This window comes from Sceloporus occidentalis, unplaced genomic scaffold, assembly GCF_023333645.1.
Source record: "Sceloporus occidentalis isolate IW3139 unplaced genomic scaffold, rSceOcc1.0.p SCAF_1, whole genome shotgun sequence".
NCBI classification, from domain to species: domain Eukaryota; kingdom Metazoa; phylum Chordata; class Lepidosauria; order Squamata; family Phrynosomatidae; genus Sceloporus; species Sceloporus occidentalis.
In genome coordinates, this window is record NW_028316981.1 from 161,661,749 (window position 1) to 161,681,354 (window position 19,606).

General features: G+C 44.3%; 1 protein-coding gene across 1 annotated transcript; it reads left to right on the forward strand.

Annotated features, from left to right (window-relative positions):
* Nucleotides 1-801: 801 nt before the first annotated feature.
* On the forward strand, nt 802-10,759 carry RND1 (Rho family GTPase 1). Its single transcript, XM_089479822.1, has 5 exons — nt 802-979; nt 3,586-3,673; nt 5,632-5,741; nt 8,734-8,868; nt 9,755-10,759. Exons 1-5 carry the CDS (start codon nt 860-862, stop codon nt 9,998-10,000), a joined length of 699 nt encoding a protein of 232 aa, XP_089335948.1. The 5' UTR covers nt 802-859; the 3' UTR covers nt 10,001-10,759.
* Nucleotides 10,760-19,606: the final 8,847 nt, after the last annotated feature.

The window sequence follows — 19,606 nt, forward strand, 5'->3', positions numbered from 1 at the left end:
GGAGCCAAGTGGTGTCAAACTGCATAATTCCTACAGTGTAGATGCAACCCAAGACCATGGCTGTATCTGCAATGCAGAAATAGTCAAGTGTGACACCACTTTAATTGCCCTGGCTCAATGCTATGGAATTCTGGGATTTGTAGCTTGTTTGTGGTACTAGAGCTCTCTGACAAAGAAGGGTGATGCCTCACAAAACTACAGTTCCCAGAATTCCCTAGCCTTGAGCCAGGGCAGTTAAAAGCAGTCTCAAACTGGATTAGTTCTGCAGTGTGTTTTGGACCAATGCTATCTTTAGGTCCTTGGTCCCTATTTGGCTAAGGATTGATATCCTTCTGTCACCATAATAATTAAGATGACAGAAGGATATCAATCCTTGGCCAATCAATCCTTCTTCAATTAAGACTTAATTGAAGAAGAAGCCAGTGAAGCTTTGAAATCTCTCGCGATGTGTGTGCATTTTGCTTGGTTATTTCTGCAGTGTGTGTTTTGGACCTGTGTGGTTTGCAGTTTCCAATTGCAGCCCTTCCTCCCCTTTTAGTAAAAAACAACAACACAATTTTAAACCTCAGTCTGAAAGAAATAAAATGAATCCTTGCAGCCAGGTATGAGAGAGCGTCGCTTTAAATCCGGGAAGAGAGGGGGCGAAAAAGGCATCCTTTACCTCTATGACCGATGGCCAGCCTGGGAACCTGTTCCTCCTGATTGGCCGCGAGAGACCCCGCCCCCGCTTTTCATTGGCTCCCGCCAGCAGTATATAAAGCCTGCCCCCGGCTGCGTCCCTCGTCATTCCCTCACTGGTAGTGGAGGAGTGAGGAGTTAGACAGTGGAGGGACTTTGCTGCAGGGCGCCGGTCGTCGTCATGAGGGAGAGGCGGACTCCGCAGCCGGTGGTGGCCCGGTGCAAGCTGGTCCTGGTGGGCGACGTCCACTGTGGCAAGACGGCCATGCTGCAAGTGCTGGCCAAGGACTGCTACCCGGAGGTAGGTGGTGGTCTCTCTATCTAGCGGGGTCTGGGCTCACAGCCAGGCAGCCTTGGGTTTGGGGCCACTGGGTTCAATGAAGGCCCCCCAAAGGAGGACCTCCTTCCCCCCCCCAAAAAAAAATGGAGGACGTTCATGGAAAGTGGAGGACGTGGCCAAAGAAAGGCTAAAAGCACTCATAGGAATATAAATCTACAGCGCTATATAAATAAAACAAAAGAATGATGATGATGATGATGATAAGTTCAGGCTTCTTGGTCATGCTCAAAATGGAGGACATTTTGGAATTGCTCTTGGAGAGAAAATAAATGCTAAGAACATTAATATCCATGTAAATCAATGCTTCTTAGACAGGCTCAAAATGGAGGACGTTGTGAAATTTCCTCCTGGGTAGAAAATAAGTGCTAAAAACATGAGTATAAATATGTTTCTTGGTTATGCCCAAAATACAGGATATTTTGGAATTCCTCCTGGTCAGAAAATTAATGGTAAAAGCACTCATAGGAATATAAATTCATGCTTCTAAAACAGGCTCAGAATGGAGGACATAGTGGGATTTCTCCTGGACAGAAAAGAAATGTTAAAAACGCTAATATAAATGTAAATGCGTCCTCCTTAGTCAGGCTCAAAATGGAGGACATTTTGGAATTCCTCCTGGGCAGAAAAGAAATGCTAAAAATGTTAATATAGATGTAAAATCATCGTCCTTTGTCGGGCTCAAAATGGAGGACATTGTGGCATTCTTCCCGGACAGAAAATAAATGCTGAGGGCACTAACGTAAATGCATCCTCCTTAGTCAGGCTCAAAATGGAGGGGATTTGGGGATTTCTCCTGCACAGAAAACGTAAATCCATGCCTCTTGGGTGTGCTTAAAGTGGAGGACATCATTTCATTCCTCCTGGGCAGAAGGTTGAAATGTAGGACATGTCCTGGGAAAGGAGGACATCTGGTCACCCTGCCTGTGGGAGTTGCTTCCTGTCCGGGTGGCCAGATGTCCTCAACACAAAGGAGGACAAGGCACTGCGAAAATGGAAAACATTCAAGAAAAATGTAGGGCATTACCAAATAAAAGCTAAAAACACTCATAACATATCCATTCATTTCATATGGTTTATTTACAGCTGTATTATATATACTGTCATTTATTATGGGCTTCATTGTGTATTTTTCTGATCGTTAAATTTAAAACTTAGTTTAAATGCCTTGTTTGCTTGCAATATACTTCTAGACCTCTGAGGAAGACAAAGGCTTAAAATTGTACTTTACTAGCAGTAAACCCATGAATGAATCTACATTTACATTAGTCCTTTCATTTGTCCATTGCATTGAAATTAAGGGGAGGACCCTTTCATCAACATTTGCATAGTGTACTCCTCAACTTTTCCCCTCCAAGAAACATGCCCTGAGCTCTGGAGAGGGCAGGTCATGTCTGCTGCTGTTCCTAGGGAAAATGAATTTTAGAAAGATCCGTCCTATTCCTCTATTTGCAGAGAGGGCAGGCTGCCAGATAGACCAGTTTCTCAAAGGGGAACAGTAAATATGGTGTTGCTCAATGGGCTTTTTGGTGATGCTCAAAATGGAGTACATTTTGGAATTCCTCCTGGACAGAAGGTTGAAGTGTAAGACATGTCCTGGAAGAAGAGGACCTCTGGGCACCCTGCTCCCTCAGATGTCTCCCTCTTTCCGGCATCCTGTGCCTCCAGCTGCAGGCTGTGCTGGGCGACTGGGGTGCAGTCAGCAACCTTTAGCACTTGGAAGTTCGCTTTCTAGAGCAGTGCCATGCAAAGTGGTGGTCTGTGGGCTGAGGTCAGCTCCCAAGCCATCTGCTGCCAGTCCCTGGAGAGTTTCCAGGCAAGAAAAAGCCAGTTGTAGCCATTGGGCACATACAGGGTGCCCGTCTCTGACCCATTAGTGATCAATAATTGCTTGTCCTGCAGGTTTAAGAAGCACTGCTTTAGGATGCAGACATACGCTGCTTTTTTATTCTCCCCCTAAACAGCTTTGGGCGAAAGGAGTTGCTTGTCTTAAAGGGTATATTGGTTGGGTGTTACCATCATTTGGATTTCAGATTTTCTCAAAACAAGGAATTTTCCAGATGCTTTGGACTGCAACCTCCATTGTCCCCTGACAGTGTGATACATAGAAGGTTATGTGTGCATGCAATGGGGATGTTACTACTGCTTTGAGTGCAGCTTTTCTCCAAATCAAGAGCCTTCCAGATGCATTGCACTGGAGCTCTAGTTGTCCCAGTCCAATATGGTCCCCGCAGTGCACTAGGTTGCAGGAAAATGAAATTTTTATATGCATTGATCTTCCCTTTGCCCATTTCTGGATAAGAGACAGACCTGTACATTACACTGCTACTTGTCAGCCTGCTTTTGACAGTACTGTCAGTGTGTATGCGTGTGTGTATGTGTGTGTACTTTGTTGAGTGGGGCTGGCCCTACACTGTCTCTCCTTGGGGGCTGTCATCTCCTTTGGTGCCAGCGTGGGTCCCTGGCAGAGCATGACACCATAGCTCTTCATCTCTCTTGTTTCTTTCCTTCTCATTCATACCCCAATTTCTGCCTGAGTGACTATTCAGTACCTTCTGTCTGACCCCTAGACCTACGTGCCCACGGTGTTTGAAAACTACACAGCTTGCCTGGAGACGGAGGAGCAACGTGTGGAGCTCAGTCTGTGGGACACATCAGGTGAGCCGCCTCTTTCTCCCCTTTGGCCCTTGGGCACTGCTGTAAGGGCCGACAACTGTCAGTCTGCCCAGCCTGCTATGCTGCAGTGAGGCAACCTGAACAGAGGAATAATTTGCTGAACCTTATTGCTTGGCACAGAGATACATAGAGGATGAAATGGGGATGGGGAGAGGGAAGAGGATGAAATGGGGATGTGGGGGGGAAGATGGATGGTAGAGAAGGACACCTGGATACCTCATCTGCTTCCAGGGTTTGTTTTAGTGTGTCAGATGTGAGCTGTTGAGGTGCTGCATGATCTTTAGTAGCCTTTATGCAAGAGGGAATGAGTGCAGTTCAGATGAGTTCAAATTAAATTCCGCCTCTCCCACCTAGCTGGCCATGATAGATTGCTTTGAGGCACTTAGGAATGAAAAGGGGGAATTTCCTTTGTGTTTTGGGGAGTGTTTGTTTTACAGTATGATGCAGTCCTGAGCTGGGGAGAAAGGGGGCATTGTAATGCGGAACTTGGGGTTCTCTTTTTAAAGAAGCAGTGATTTGGGGAGAGGGGCATATGGGACTAAGGCACAAAATTGAGACCCTGCTCCTAGGGAAGCAGCTTTAGAAAAGGAGCTCTTTATGGGTTTCAGCAGAGAACACCTGTACGGCAGGGTTCCTGTGCCAAATCCAGAATCTATCATTTCTCATTTTGTGTTAGGATGAGAGAGGCTCTACTTCCCTCCCCAACCAGGGGTTGAAGTTTAAAATGCTGCAGTGTTTTCTGCTAGCCCTCCCCAATTTCTTCCTCCATTTCCAGTAAATATCTGGATGCTGAAGGTGCTGGGCTCATTTTCCCTTTGATCAGTTTTGACTCTATTCCTCTTCTGGAATGCAGAGAGGAGGAGGGCTTGCCCATTGTGTGCAAGTGTCTGTGGACACATACATACATATGCATTGAGCAGGGGCAGAAACCCTAGGGCAAGAGGCTCTGTGGATCATTGCTAAAGAAATGTCGGGGTGGGGGGAGATTAAGAGGGGCATGCCCCATTCGCGATAAGGGGCTCTTTAAAAGTATTGTGTGTGTGGAGGGCTGCAAGAGGGTTATCCTAGCAACTGAGAATGGGCAACAGCCACTCCTGTTTCTGCAGCATCCCCTCTTTTGAAGGGGGCCAGAGATGGGGGTCCCTGGCTACTTGGATCCCCTTGGTTGCCATGGTGATGGCGATGGTGCAGGGAGCCAGAGGTTGCTTGCTATTCTAGGCACGCAGTGTCTGGGCTGCAGAAGCATTTTGGATGCTGCTGTTTCTGATAGAAGATTGGGGGGGTTGCCTGTGATCCTATTCCTGTTCTTCCGCCCCCTTATCATCTATGCAGCAGCTCCCCTCACTCCCAACACCCTGTGCAGCCCTCTCTCCCCCTCCCCTGTTCATGCATGCACAATGTCCCTTGCAGATATGCAACCCATTTTTCTCTCCCCTTTCTCTCTCCCCTTGCCAGTGAAAGAAATGTTGCTAAGCAACCCCTGTTTCCCCCCCTGTATGTTGCATCTTCCCCTCCTAAATCTCCAGAAAATGGGAACTCCACCCCCACCTATATTGATTGCATGGGTTGGGAGTGGGTGGGTAGATGGCCTTGGTTATATAAACCATAGTGAAGCTATTTCCCAAGCAGACTGGGAAATCCTAAAATGGGTGTGCGTGTGGTAGGGGGTGAACATGCAGAGTCCTGCAGAGTGCAGTGGAAATGAGGTGAGCTGGGGAGCAACTCTGTCAAAGACTGGTTCCTTTTATCTTTGCCTTACTTCTGTAAGAGTGAAAAAAATCACCACTTTGTCCCACAAGCACGCACACACACAGCATGACGTGTGTAATCCAAAAATAGGACAGTGTTATGTTAGGCCATTGGAAATAGAGAGAGGCTTCTTTCTTTTCCTTGATTTTAGCTGAAGGGAGTCCTATGACCTGCCTCTCTGCTTTCCACAGGCTCCCCTTATTATGACAATGTGCGCCCCCTCTGCTACAGTGATTCAGATGCTGTCCTACTCTGCTTTGATGTCAGCCGCCCTGAGACCATGGACAGTGCACTGAAGAAGGTGAGGAGTGTCTGACTGCCACTTGTTCTTGCCCCTCTTCTCATAAGACCTAAAGCTTTACACTATGAACATTGTCGGCATGTGACTTGATAGGATGCACCAAGGATAAGGTGACATTTCTGGAGTCTCCCTTGCAAGGGTTGTGGGGTCTGTTACATACATGAAAGGTATCCAGTCTTTCTGTCCAGTTTCTCATGCTCGTGTACATCCAGTGGTGTAACAAGGATGAGTGAGAATGAGGAGACTGTGCCTCAAAACTCCTTAGGATAGTGGGGGTAGGGTAATCCCTGGTGTCCAGATAATTTGGACTTCCATCCACAGAAGCCTCAGCCAGTATGACTAGCAATATGGTAGTTTGGAAGCGGTCATCCAAAATACCTAGAGGTCCAAAGTTTTTGCCATCCTTGGATCATTTGCAAGAAAAGATGGCCAACTGGTCTGTTATCCTTTGGATACAGTATCTGGACCCTGTTTTTTAACATGGCATAAAAAAAGGAATTCTCATTTATGGGGATTGAAATTCCACATTTACATGATGTATTTTGCATGTTATATGTAAGCATGCACAGTTCAGGGCAATATTATACATTTATGTGCAGCTGAGTATAATAATGATATGATTCTACTTGAGCAGCAAAACATACTACTTTTTCTTCCTAACTCCTGAGCCCCAGAAGAATAGCCTCTCAGAATCCAGGCTGTCTTGGATAATTATGGTACAGCTGGCCCTGCGTATCCACAGATTCTGCATCCACAGATTCAACCATATATAGCTTGAAAATAGTCCAAAACAAAATGTTAAAAAGCGAACCTTGACTTTGCAATAGCATTTTACTATGTACTGTATATAATGGAATTTGAGCATCCATAGATTTTAGTATCCACAGGGGGTCCTGGAACCAAATCCCAGTGGATATGAGGGACCCACTGTATTATAATTAGAAGAACACAGACTACAACTAGTGGCCCAGGAAGTATGCCAAAAGCATTTTTCTGTCTAAGCTTCTTGATTGTTCATTTGTTGTTTTCCACATAACTGAAAATCAGTTGCCAGATCATCCAACTACTGCTCGCTTACAATGCTTGGAAAAGATGCTTTAGGGAGACTAACATTCTCAGAATCCTCCGGTCAACACATCCAGTAGCCATGTTGGCTGGTTTTGAGAGCTGTAGTTTCCCAAAGCAACTTTCTTCTACTTCTTGCTCCACTATTAATGTTTGTCTTGTTAATGGCCTCCAATAATTATTAAAGCACCTAAATTGTTCTTGGTACTGTACAGTACCTGGAAAGTGATAGTGCTTCTTTTTGTGCTAACTTTTGTTTTGTAGATCTCCAGTAAATTCTCTAACAGTAAATTTCTGAAGAATCCCTAAAATGCAGTGGTGTTCAGTCTCATTGATGATGAAAAAGATAATGATAATCGGCTGTACCTCAACATTATATATTAGTGAAAAGATGAAGTATTTGCCTGTGGAACTAATTCTTTCTGTCATCATTCTTGCACCCTGCCCTTGGAAAATTTGTTCTGGGTGCTTAGGGATTCCTCTGGAAAAAATTTTGAAGGGAGGGCTTAGGAAACTGCAGTAGAGAGAAGGAAGAATTCTGTGGCACAAATATTCATGCTACTTAGATGTCATGCAATAAATTGGGATGAGCAAATGTGATGTTGGACTTCAATTCTCATCCGTCCTAGCCGCTGGTGAGTTAGAGTCAGCTATCTGGTGGGGGCATAGTTACTCATTCCTGCACTAAATGTTTCCTACTTCCCAATTAATTTTTGTGTCATAGGTTCAAAACACACTACAGAAATAATCCAGTTTGACACCACTTTAACTGCCCTGGCTCAGTGCTAGGGAATCCTGGAAATTGTAGTTTATTGTGGCACTAGAGCTCTGACAGAAAGCTAAATGTCTCAGAAAATTGCAGTTCCCAGAATTCCCTAACATTGATCCAGAGCAGTTAAAGCAGTGTGAGAATGGATTAGTTCGGCAGAGTGTTTTGGGACATAGTGAGCCTTGGATTTAGAAAAGTTTATTTTTATGGTTCCTGCATCTTTTAAGCATTCCTGTCATTCTAGTCTGCATCTGTGTTGAAAATATTCTGAACAAGCACTTCCTGAAATACCTCTCCACTAAGATGGACTATATGGCATTGTACAGGCCCATTAACTCTGAGCCCTGTGATTCAGACACAGGGCTAGGATCTAATGAGTTGTTGTTGTTGTTGTTATTTGGAGTAGGGAGAAAATTTGAAAAGTGGCCAGCCAGTGCACATATCTAGAGAAGGTAATTGCTCAAGGGATGTGAGATGGCTTTCCAGCATTTGGTTCCAGAAGTGGTCAGTTGTGGAAGTTACACTGTGTTCATAGACTGACAGCTAGTGTTCAGTTAGTGTTGGCTTTTCCCCATTGCATGCTAATATTCATATCTAGATCACTGCCTATCCCAGTCTGGGAAAGTGAAGATGATTTCTGAGTCTTATTAAATATTTTCCCCCTGTGGTGTGTCTAGGCTAAAAACACCAAGCCAACTGGTCTATTAATATACTTTCCTTCAAACTTGCATGTAGTAGTAATTGAAATCTGCCACTAGTCTTCCAAAGCCCAGGATCAGTCCTGGTATTCCAACATCTGTGGCCACTTCCCCCTTCTCGTGTCTGCAAAGACAGGTAATTCTTGTCATGTGCAGCTTGGAGATTAGAATTTTGGGCTAAAGAGATTAGCAATTTCTTCCGGATCTCTAAAATAGAGGGAGCTTGAATTTTCATATGGAACTATAGATATGTTGCTTTAAAAAACCCCACAATACCTGATGTGTAGGGTGCTGATGAAAGTATTTCCAGTCGGTGTTGCAGCTTTTAAACTAAACCGAAGTGTAGGAGTGGAATGTATTGTGATTTGATGTTTTCTCTGTTACATGGGATCAATGCTTAAGCCTTGCAACCTTGGGGTGTAGTTTGTGCATTCTATATAAATTCTCTCTCCCTTTGCAGTGGAAAACAGAAATCTTGGACTACTGTCCCAGCACTCGCGTATTGCTGATTGGTTGCAAGATAGACCTGCGCACAGACTTCAGCACCCTGATGGAACTATCCCACCAAAAGCAAGCTCCTGTCTCGTATGAACAGGTAAAGCCATGTCTTATGCTGGTCTTGATTTCTAGCCTATGAGATCCTTTCTCCTATTCTGGATTTCTTATAGGAAGGATGAGTGTTGTCTTGGTTGATGTGACCAGCCAGTCCTTTTTGTTTGGACGTTATTTGCAACTATAGTTATGAAAGTGCAAATGACTGTGTTTAAATTTTCTGTTCCAAGCTCAAATGGTTAAGAAAAAAATCTAACACAAGCCTGCACTCACATAAATTTGCTGTTTAATTCCAAAGAATGGCATCAGCAAAGTATGAAATGCACTCTGGACATAACTGTACTATTTTTCTTCAAAGTCAAAAAAGTATTGAGTAGTGCTTTGCTCACATAATATATAAAGAAACAAAATCTGCTCTTAGTAGTGAGTTTGCGCTCAACAAGCAAACATACTACAAACACAAAGACTTGATGAAAGGCACATCATACAGCTAAACCAAGTCAGGAATTTTAGCTTCAGTGGATATGTCTGTCCCATACAAATTTGCCGTCTTGTACATTCAGATTTCTTCCTGTTGTTGAGTAGCTGTGTAATAAGTGAGCCACTGAGATGACAACTTTAGCAGAGAGATTATTGCCAACTCCATGCATCTCAGCTGCATCAGTTCAACACATTGATTCTTCTGCTCCCTCTAAGGCCTTACAGAACATGAAGCAGTTACTGGTCATGATGACTAGGAGATTCTGCGAATTGTAATCCAAAAAAGTAACTGCAGACTATGATCCTTGCCACAAACAACTGTGGTATCCCTTCACATACCTTGGAGCCTTTTGACCAGTGCTTCCACATTGCTGGGCTCTTCCTCTTCCTTAAGTGAATCAGTTCTCTGTCTTATGCCTTCTTTCTCTCACACTCTCTTTTTTTTGCAGGGTTGTGCTGTTGCCAAGCAGCTTGGAGCAGAAACCTACCTGGAGTGTTCAGCCTTTACATCAGAGAAGAGTGTGCACAGCATCTTCCGGACAGCGGCATCCATCTGCCTCAGCAAGCCTGGACCCCAAACCCCCAAAAGCCCAGCCCGGAGCTTTCCCAAGAGACTCCTCCGCTTGCCCAGCCGATCTGAGCTCATCTCCTCCACTTTCAAAAAGGAAAAAGCAAAAAGTTGCTCCGTCATGTGAAGTGGCCACCCACTTCTGGGAGCAGAGGGTGGTGGTGGAACCAGTGTGGACACTGGACCCTCCAGTTGGCCCTTCTGGGGTGGGATTGGGGGGCTGCTTAGTTCCTGTGGGCCAGGCCCTAGAGGATCCAGAAGGGTCCAGTTTCCCCCACTCTCCCTGGCTTGAGCAGGCGTATCATCCCTTCCGCATTGCAATGCTTCCCAACATGCAGCCGCAGTGTGCGCTTCCAGGCTTAGGCCTGAGGGGGGATTGGCTGGACTGCAAGAGTGAAGGTTGGCCCAAGACCTGCCCTGTTCTGGAAGGCCTTTGGGGCTAGGTATAGCAACAACTTGGACAGTGGTGGCTCCTCCGTTTACTTGAAACAAAATTGTTCCCCCATGCACAAACACTCTCTGATGCACAGTTAATAATAATCTCATTGGGCCCTGATCATCTTCTCCATCTGCTGCTTGTCTCGTTGCCTGTTGGGAGCAGGCTGATTGCAGACACCTCTCCTTTCTCCCCCCATTCCTCCCCCCCCCCCAGCACCCCATATCCTCCCCTTTACTGTCCCTCCTCTCTCTAGTACTGAGGTGTCTGGGCATCCTCTGCTTCTCCCTCAGGAGGTGAAAAATAGGGAAGGGAGGAGAGAGGGAAGTGACTGTTTTATAGACATTATCTCTGTGTGAAGGAAAGGAAATGGGGAGGGGGGTTCTGTTAAATGTTTGGTGTTATTAAAAGAGATCTTATTTATTAATGAAAATATAATGCAGAGTAACAGCTTGGTTCCAAGAACTTTTCTTATTTGTGGGAGGAACTCTTTTGGTTTTTCCCATATGGGAAGGAAATTGTGGGAGGGGAGGGGTTGCCTTGCGCACTCCACACAAGGGTGCACCCTTGATTTCTTCATTTCTCATCACTTCCAGACTTGATGCCCACAATATCTAGCACATTGATTCTTAGCCTTTGCTTGGGTCACTTTAAGCATCTGATGAAAGCTGTGGTTCCCCTCCCAGGGGAAAAAATAATGCAACAGCCTTACAATTCAGAAAGTGACAGAAGAAATCAAAAGATATTTAGGCATATATCCAGTTCATGGATTTCCCCAGAGGCCCATGAGTCACAAGCTGAGAACCCCTGCTCTAGCGATATTGGGAAGGGCTCTAATTTGGTAGATGTACACCTACTCTGCATGCAATGGGCTCAGGATTAATTCATTAACATCTCGTTGAATGGCAAAACAGGGTTCCTTTCCTAAGACTTTGTTGAGCAGCTGCTGTTGTGCTACAAAGTGGTTCTCACCTTGGGATCCTGGGCATGCTTTCTGGGCTTTCTGCAAGTCCCAGAATCTCTGACCATTGATCATGCTCACTGGGGCTTCCAGGAGCTTAAATCCAGCACAATTTAGGTCCTGGAATTATTGCAAAGGGCCATCCTTCTGTGCTTTTGGTTTACATGTTACTGCTGTGTTGATCTAGCATATGTGGCTCATTCCCCCCCCCCCCCCCCAAGCTATAGTGAGCCTTCCCAACTCAAGTAGAAAAGAAAATTCAGGTACAGTATAAACTGGGTTCACTTTGTCTCTCTGGCTGTCTTGAATTGAGTTTGAAGTGAACATTGGTTTGGTGCCACAATCGGCGCCTTGGGCATCTGAAACATGACTCGCTGTATGTATTTGCTCACAAGACTGAGTCAGTGAACAGTGGACCCAGAGGCTCTGGAGAGATGCCAATAACAGTACTGGAGACCTTTCCAGGAAAACAACTTGTTTTTGCCACACTGCTTGCTACTTGCTTCCCAAGTTGCCTGTCTACCACATAACAGGTATAGACCATTATGAAGACCGCATTATCATGAAAGCGGGTTTCATCACCTTCATGTTTTTCAGGTCAGCACCCATTCTTCATGGTGTATTGGCTAACAATTTACATGTTGGCAGCTTATCACATCTCAATGGATCTCTGCAATTGCTATATCCCTATTAGCATCTGGTACAGTTTCAATGACTGGGTATTTATGGTAAGGTTCCAGTGGATGAGTTCCTTTGTTCAGAATGTATTTCAAGTTAGACATGAAATTTAAAGCAGCAGATGGGGAATCTTTCAGCCTTCAACTCTCAGAGTCCCAAGCCAGCATGGCCAAACTATGGTGGGCTTGTCCAAAACATGTGAAAGGCCAAAGGTTCCCCAGTTCTTCCTTTAAGGGGTTGTCACTAAGTATTCTTTTGAACCTCTGGATTTCAGTGGGTCTTCCATACTGATGTACCTGCCATGATACCCCTCTCCATTGCAGTAAATTCTGGTCCATATGCTTAGGATAAATGTCCAAGCACATTGGGCTTTGTTGCTGGAATAGTTTGTATCTTGAACATATTTCAGTATATTTTCTAGATCACCCTATCTACTAGTGTGTATTGTCTCATTTCAGGCTGCTACAGCCATCTAACTACTGCTTGACATATGAGCAGCAGGGCAAGTACTGAAGTAAGTAGACAGCAAATCCTAATATTGAAGCTGGAACAGAGCAATGGATGCAACTAGATTGGGGGTGTAGGGTGTACAGTCTTCCAAATGTTGTTGGTCATTAACTCCCATCATAATAAAGTGTTTCCTCTGATTAAATCATCACAGTACTTGCTTGAATTGTACACATTTTGTAATGTTTCAGGCCTAAAATTAAGGAACATAGGTTCTGAAATGGTTAAACAGCAGAGATTCTATTAATGGACTTACGGAGAGATGTTTGCAATGGTAGAGTTAGGTTAATTTAAGGGATACTTTTCCAAAGCAGACTATGCCTAAAGTGGATCAGAGGCATCAACATATCAAAATACGAAAAGTTTTAAAGACTATTAACCAGTTCAAACAAATTAAATAAGCATAAATTTAATATGAAAATCAAATATCTGACGCCCATAAATAAAAAGCGATGCCCAAATTAATAAACCACCAAGATTACTGACCCTCACTGTGTGCATCAAAAGATATAAATGTGAGCCATTGAAACAAAAAAAATCCTAGTGTAAGATTTTGTGGAGCAGTGGTTCAAGTGGCTAAGACGCTGACTTTTTTGATTGCAAGATGGGCAGGTTGGCAGTTCAAGGCGGGTGCCACATGATAGGGTGAGCTCCTATCACTAATCCCAGCTTCTGCCAACCTAGCAGTTTGAAAGCATGCAAATGCGAGTAGATAGGTACCACTTCTCAGTGGGAAGGTAACAGCGTTCGGTGCTAGACTCATGTCAAGGGACTGCTTTTACCTTTAGTCCACTTCATCAATTTGCCATTGTTGTACTTCTACAAGCCACAGCAGCCTGGTCTAAATACAGATAAGATGGAGGAAGCTGGATGTTTCTCTGCTAGCACCCACCTTCCAAGGAGACTAACAGCCACAGTGGGAAATGGGGAGTGACACTAGTGGTATGTCCTCTGCAGAGTTGCCAGATTGAAAACTGGAGATGCTTCCTGTACTGTTAATGTCTGTTTTGAAGAGGATTTTTTAACAGATGTTGCTAGTTGCCTGTATGACAAGCAACACCTCCTGAAATGCCCTCTTCAACAGGAATAGGAGAATGGGTGAGGAATAGGAGAAAAGGAGACAGCTGGAAATGACGTGCCTTTCTCACTCCACCTCTGTTGACCTAAGGGTCTGTTCATCTTGCTTTTCCACATTTACCAGCCCTTTGACCTACAGTATGTTGTAGGCAGGAACTACTAATGCATGTGCCATTGGACTTTATCCTCTGAGCAAACAGGCACCTATTAACACATCCGGCCACCTAAATCTCACATGCAACCTGAAGTTTGGGTTTATACAAGCCATAGTGGACTGTGTCATGGAGAGAGGAATCCCAAGAACTGTGTCTATGGGTGTGTCCTTGTAATGACTTAAGGCCTGTGGTATATTTGCTGTTCACAGCTAAGCTGGGCCTATTTATTTGTTGCAGGGCAGTGGACATGTCTTTCTTCTCCACTGCATCCCTGTGAGGGTGATGAGGCTGATCAAGATTCTCCTCAGAAATGGCTTGGCTTAGTGGGGACTTGAATCTGGATCAGCAAGTCCATGCTCAAAACTCTCACACCTACATCATGCTGTAATTTACTAATAGGTGAAGTAAGGAGGCTAAATCGGAAGGCATATGCTGGAAGCAAGGGAATAGCATGCACAATCATGCTGAAGAGAAAAGCTGTGTGTGTTGATGCCATATGTTGGGCTGAAAGCCAGCCTATTACCCTCTGGAAGTCTGGTGACCAGTTTCGCTTGTGTCAGGGACATAGCTAGGATTTTAGGAAGGGGGGGTCCAGACTAAGTTTCACCATTATAATGGGGCTTGGGTGCGGCAGCGCAGCAGCACACCATTCATTTTTCTAATGGAAGGGGGGGTCTGGACCCCAAGAACCCCCCCCCCCCGGCTACGTCCCTGCTTGTGTACATGGAAAGAGGATAGCAAAGAGAAGAGAGGCACCATCTTTTATTTGTCTTCAGGCAACAAATTGTGTTCTATCAACATTAAACCAGGATTAAACTAGAAGTGGGGAACCCTTTTGTAGCCCAAGGACAGTTGACTCTAGGCAATCATGGGGCTGAGGGTACACAAGTGGATGAGACCATCCCTGCACTGAAGGGTCTGCAATATGACCACTAGGTTATACATACTACATTCTCCCTCATTCTCCCCTCCCTCTCTTACTGACTTGCATAGGCTCCCAATGCCTTGAAGTGGCAACCCATTCTGCTTCACTTTCCCCATCCTTTTCTTGACTGGAAGGCAAGGAGTGAGCACAGCAGACAGGACTGCTGTCTCAAGGTGCCAGGAATAGCTTGAAGCAGCAGCAGCAGCTTATTCAATGCTTTGGAAGTACTGCTTCAAGTCTCTTCAGGCCCTGTGCAGCAGTGACACTCATTTTTGAGGTCAAGGACCCAGGGAAGGGGGGGGGGGAGAGACCCTCAAAAGATCTGATAGATACCCTTTTGTTTTGAAGATACAAGCAATGCAGCAATGGTAAGGGGAAAGTAACATAAAAGGCTCATGGCTCTTACCTATTGATCTACCAAGGAATATAGATTTTTTTTTAACAGCTAAAAACCGCCATTCCAGTATTCCACCCCTCTCTCTTTACATTTTGTTACTCATTACATGGCCAAGAAATGGAACCCAAAATGTGGCTAGGCAGGTATGCAACTGCACTTGATGCTCAACAGCTGGGCTGGAGTTGCCAAAGAGTCAGGCGTTGTTGCTGTTGTTGTGTGCACCTTCAAGCCCTTTCTGACTTATGGCAACCCTAAGGTGACCCTATCCTGGGGTTTTCTTGGCAAGATTTGTTCAGAAGAGGTTTGCCATTGCCTTCCTCTGAGGCTGAGAGCACGTGACTTGCCCAGGGTCACCCAGTGGGTTTCATGGCTGAGCTGGGAACTGAACCCTGGTCTCCAGAGCTGCAGTCCAGCACTCAAACCATCACATCATGCTGGCCTAGTTACCATTCTGTACTGGCTCCAGTTCCCTGGGATTTGTGATACCTGCTTTTGGTACTGTATTTAGAAGACTTATGGACAAGCCATGATTTGATTAAAAGAACAAATTGTTGAATTTTGACCCAAGATTTTCACTATATCCTGCCTGCTACCCCCCCCCCCCCACACACACCATAATTTGCAACAATATCAGACTATGTGGTCATCATGCTATTATTCCACATTTACTGCTATGACTGCCTCCTGTGGAATTCTGGGATTTGCAGTTTACAGAGGGGCATTTAGCATTCTTAGCCAAAGAGCTCTTGGGCCTCACTAAATTACAAGTCCAGAATTCCACAGGAAGCAGCCATAGCAGTTATGGTGAAATGACAGCACTACTATAGAACAGTCTAGTGTGATCCAGATTTCTCATCTCAAGGCATTACACAGTTCACTGTTTTAATTTCTATGGTATAAATGGTTACTGCCTAAGTACCCTAAAGACACCAGATCCGATTTGATCTTGGAAGCTAAACATGGTCAGCCCTGGTTAATACTTGGATGGGAGACTGACAATTAGTACCAGGTGCTGTGGGCTGTATTTCAGAGGATGGCACTGGCAAAACCAGGAATCACTGTGTAAGAAAACTTGATGAAATTAATAGGGTCTCCATAAATCAACAGGCAACATGGTATACACACCTAGAGTAATTCCTATGTGGGAAAGTACACTTGTAGGAAGAGGGGAAATGTGTCTTCCACTCTTAGCAGCATTCCAACTGGAGTTGCACCATAGATTTTTGCAAAGCCATTTATGAGTTGATGAGAAAGGCAAAATAATATAGACATCATCTCACTATGCCATTATATTTAATGCAACTTACTTGAGCATCCATGGATTTTATATCCATAGGGAGTCCTGGAACCAAACCACAATGGATATCAAGAGTCCACTGTATTTTCAAAGCTGGGGCTGCCCCTGATCAGAGATGCAGGACAGTTGAGGAGCAAATTTTCATCTATCTAGAAATGTTTAGCTTAAATAAATAAAAGGGCCTAGCATCTGTTTCTTGATTGCTTCTCTCTTAGCTTTCCCTCATAATCAGGTTGGTTTTGTGACATCCCATCTGTACTTAAAGTGGCATCATGCGGGGAGTGCAGACTGCACCAGGTGACACCCTAAGAGGGGGTGATACGCCACTGCTCCTCAAATATCTGCCTTTTGGCAGAAACGGGTTCTGTATGGAAGGAAGCCAATGGGGGTGTGTAAACCATGAGTTACCACACAGGGTGATACCAACCCTGCGGACAGCACTGGGCAGCACACCTAACACTGAAAACCCACAGCTGCACCAGGAAGAATTATACCACCCTGATATGAATTTAACCCTCTTGGTCAAGTGTTAGAATGGGAGAAGATAGCATGGCTGTAGGGCTTCTAGTTAAGTCCTGGCCCCTCTCTTTGCTGAGATTGTCACAGCTGCCACAAAGTCAGTGTTGTGCCTCTTAAGGCAACTGCTACATTACTCAGGAACGCACAGTGATTACTATGCTTTTGCTTAACTGAATCTAAACAGCTGTCCTCCCACTAACATGTCAGTTGAGGAGAGATGACATTTTCCCACTTGACAAACTGCAATTTGCTATTGCTGGAGAAATTCATATGACTGTTGCTTTGGAAAACATGGCGTTCTGGAACCTACCTAATTTCTATGTGATTAGAGCAACTAATGGCTAATAATAATACTTGTCTAGCCAGAACTATAGGCAGAGATGTACTTTAAAATATTCTGAACAGGGTTTTTAATTAGTTCTCGAAAGCTTGCATTTGACACATCTAAAATAATGACAAATTAACAAAGTTGCTGTTATTTTACCATGTTCTCCAATCTAGGCTGGCTTGCCAAGTAGCTTACAATTAAAAAGTAACTGAATGCTACTGCAAGAAATTGCATTGTTATTCCTTTTCGTTGCTGTTTTATTGCTTATGTATGCCTCTATATATGCCATTTTATGATTTTATTGCTGCTGCTTGGGTTTCTGAGGAAAACCCTCTTGTTGTGAAGCCTTTGACTTTAAATGTGGCATATAAATATTCTCAACAAATAAAACAACACAAGAAAAGTAACTTTGAACCTACATATGCAATGCGTTTCGTTACGGAATAGATGCTCCCCCTAATGTCCACAGTAGATATTTGCCACTGCAGTTTAAATTCAGAGATAAATGTTGCATCTGGTAGACCTGGACCGGTTGTTTTGCAAAATGTTATTACTATGCTGCTTCTCCCGTTATTCAAGATGATTTCCAACCGAATTAAGACTGTAATAAAATCAAAGTTGCAAGTGGCTAAATTTCTGATTCTGTTTCTTTTCCCATGTGTGCTGACTGAGTAGTTTATTTCCAGGATTACTTTGTTGCAGCAAAAACAGATCGCAATTAAAGATCACAATGCTGTACATTTTATTTGGTATAATCTTTCATGGACTTGACCTTTCTTAATCAGATGCATGATTCTGTTGAATCAGATTTCTGTTTTTTGTTTTTGTTTTGCAGGGGAGGCAGGAATGGTTAGGACTGAATATAAAGTGAACATAAATGCTGGACCCCTTTTCTGTTCCTGCAATTCCTCAATGCCAGATCTGTCTGCGGCGGTTTTAATGAGGATAAAACTAGTTGTCTGCGAGAAGGGGCGGTCTGCCGTCCTTGGGAGAACCTTTCCCAGTAAACCTATTTAGGAGCAGCCATGTTGGCCACACGGCAAAGTACAACACAAATCTACAAAACAACTTTATTTGGATGAACCAAAATGCACAAAATATAACATGCCAGTTTTAAAGTTCTATTGGCTTCTGCATCAGGCAAAAGTGTTAAAAATCATACAGCATAAATAATAAATGTTAAAGTCGCTGGTCTACATTTTGTTAAGATGTTTTTGAGGAATATCCAATTAATGCAGCTTGGCAATAACAGCCATGGCTCCATGCTATGGAATTCTGGGATTCGTAGTTTGGGGAGATATTTGCCTTCTATCTGTCAGAGAGTTCTGGTGCCACACTGCATTAATTCAGCAGTGTAGCAGCTGTAGGCAGAGGCCATTCCTCTCTTTTGGCCATGTGGGCTCTGGGAGACAAAGGGTGCCTCTGTCTTGTAGAAATAATGCAGTCTGAGTCGGCAACACTTTAACTGCCAAGACTTCATCCTACAGAATCCTGGGATTTGCAGTTTTGTGAGGCACCAGCAGCACTCTTGGGCAGAGAAGGCCTTGTAAAACTACAAATCCCAGGAGTCCCTAGGACAGAGCTACAGCACTTAAAAGTGGTGTCAAACTGCCTTGTTTCCACAGTGTAGCTGCACCCAAAGAGTTGTAAAGTCCAGGAAATAAAACGTAAACTCCATTAGCAATGATCCTGGCTGCCTCTGTCTTGCGCCTGATGAAGAAGCCAGTGGAGCTTTGAACGTTGTTGTTGACCCTGACTCATGGCGACCCTATGGATGAGACACCTCCAAGCCCCCCGTCCTCCCCTTCTCTGCTCAGGTTCTGCAGATTCAGGACCATGGCCTCCCTGGCTGAGTCCAGCCATCTGCCGTGTGGCCTTCCTCTCCTTCTACTACTTCGACCTTCGCTAGTGTCCTTGTCTTTTCTAGTGAGCCGTGCCTTCTCATGATGTGGCCGAAGTATGACAGCCTCTGTCTCGACATCTTGGCTTCCAGGCTTGATTTGTTCAAGGATCAGTTTGTTTGACCTCTTGGCCACCCACAGTATCCTCAGCACTCTTCTCCAGCGCCATATTTTGAATCGATTAATTTCCTTCCTGCCGACTTTCTTTACTGTCCAGCTCTCACATCTGTACATTGTGACGGAGAATACAATGGCTTGGATGATGCTAATATGATGATGATGATGATGATGATGATGATGATGATGATGATGATGGGCCATTCCATAAAAATGTAGGGCATTGCCAAACCGACTCATAGACCCATCTGATCACCTTTTACATCCTTATCTCTTTCTTTTTTGACACTTCTTTCCATTTTCTCTTCATATTGTTGGATTGTCTTTCTATTAATTGTTTTATTGAACTTTAATTTAACATAAAATAAACAATAAAAAGCATTCTTTCATGATACACTCCGCATTATCATTATCAATGTAGCATTATTATACACT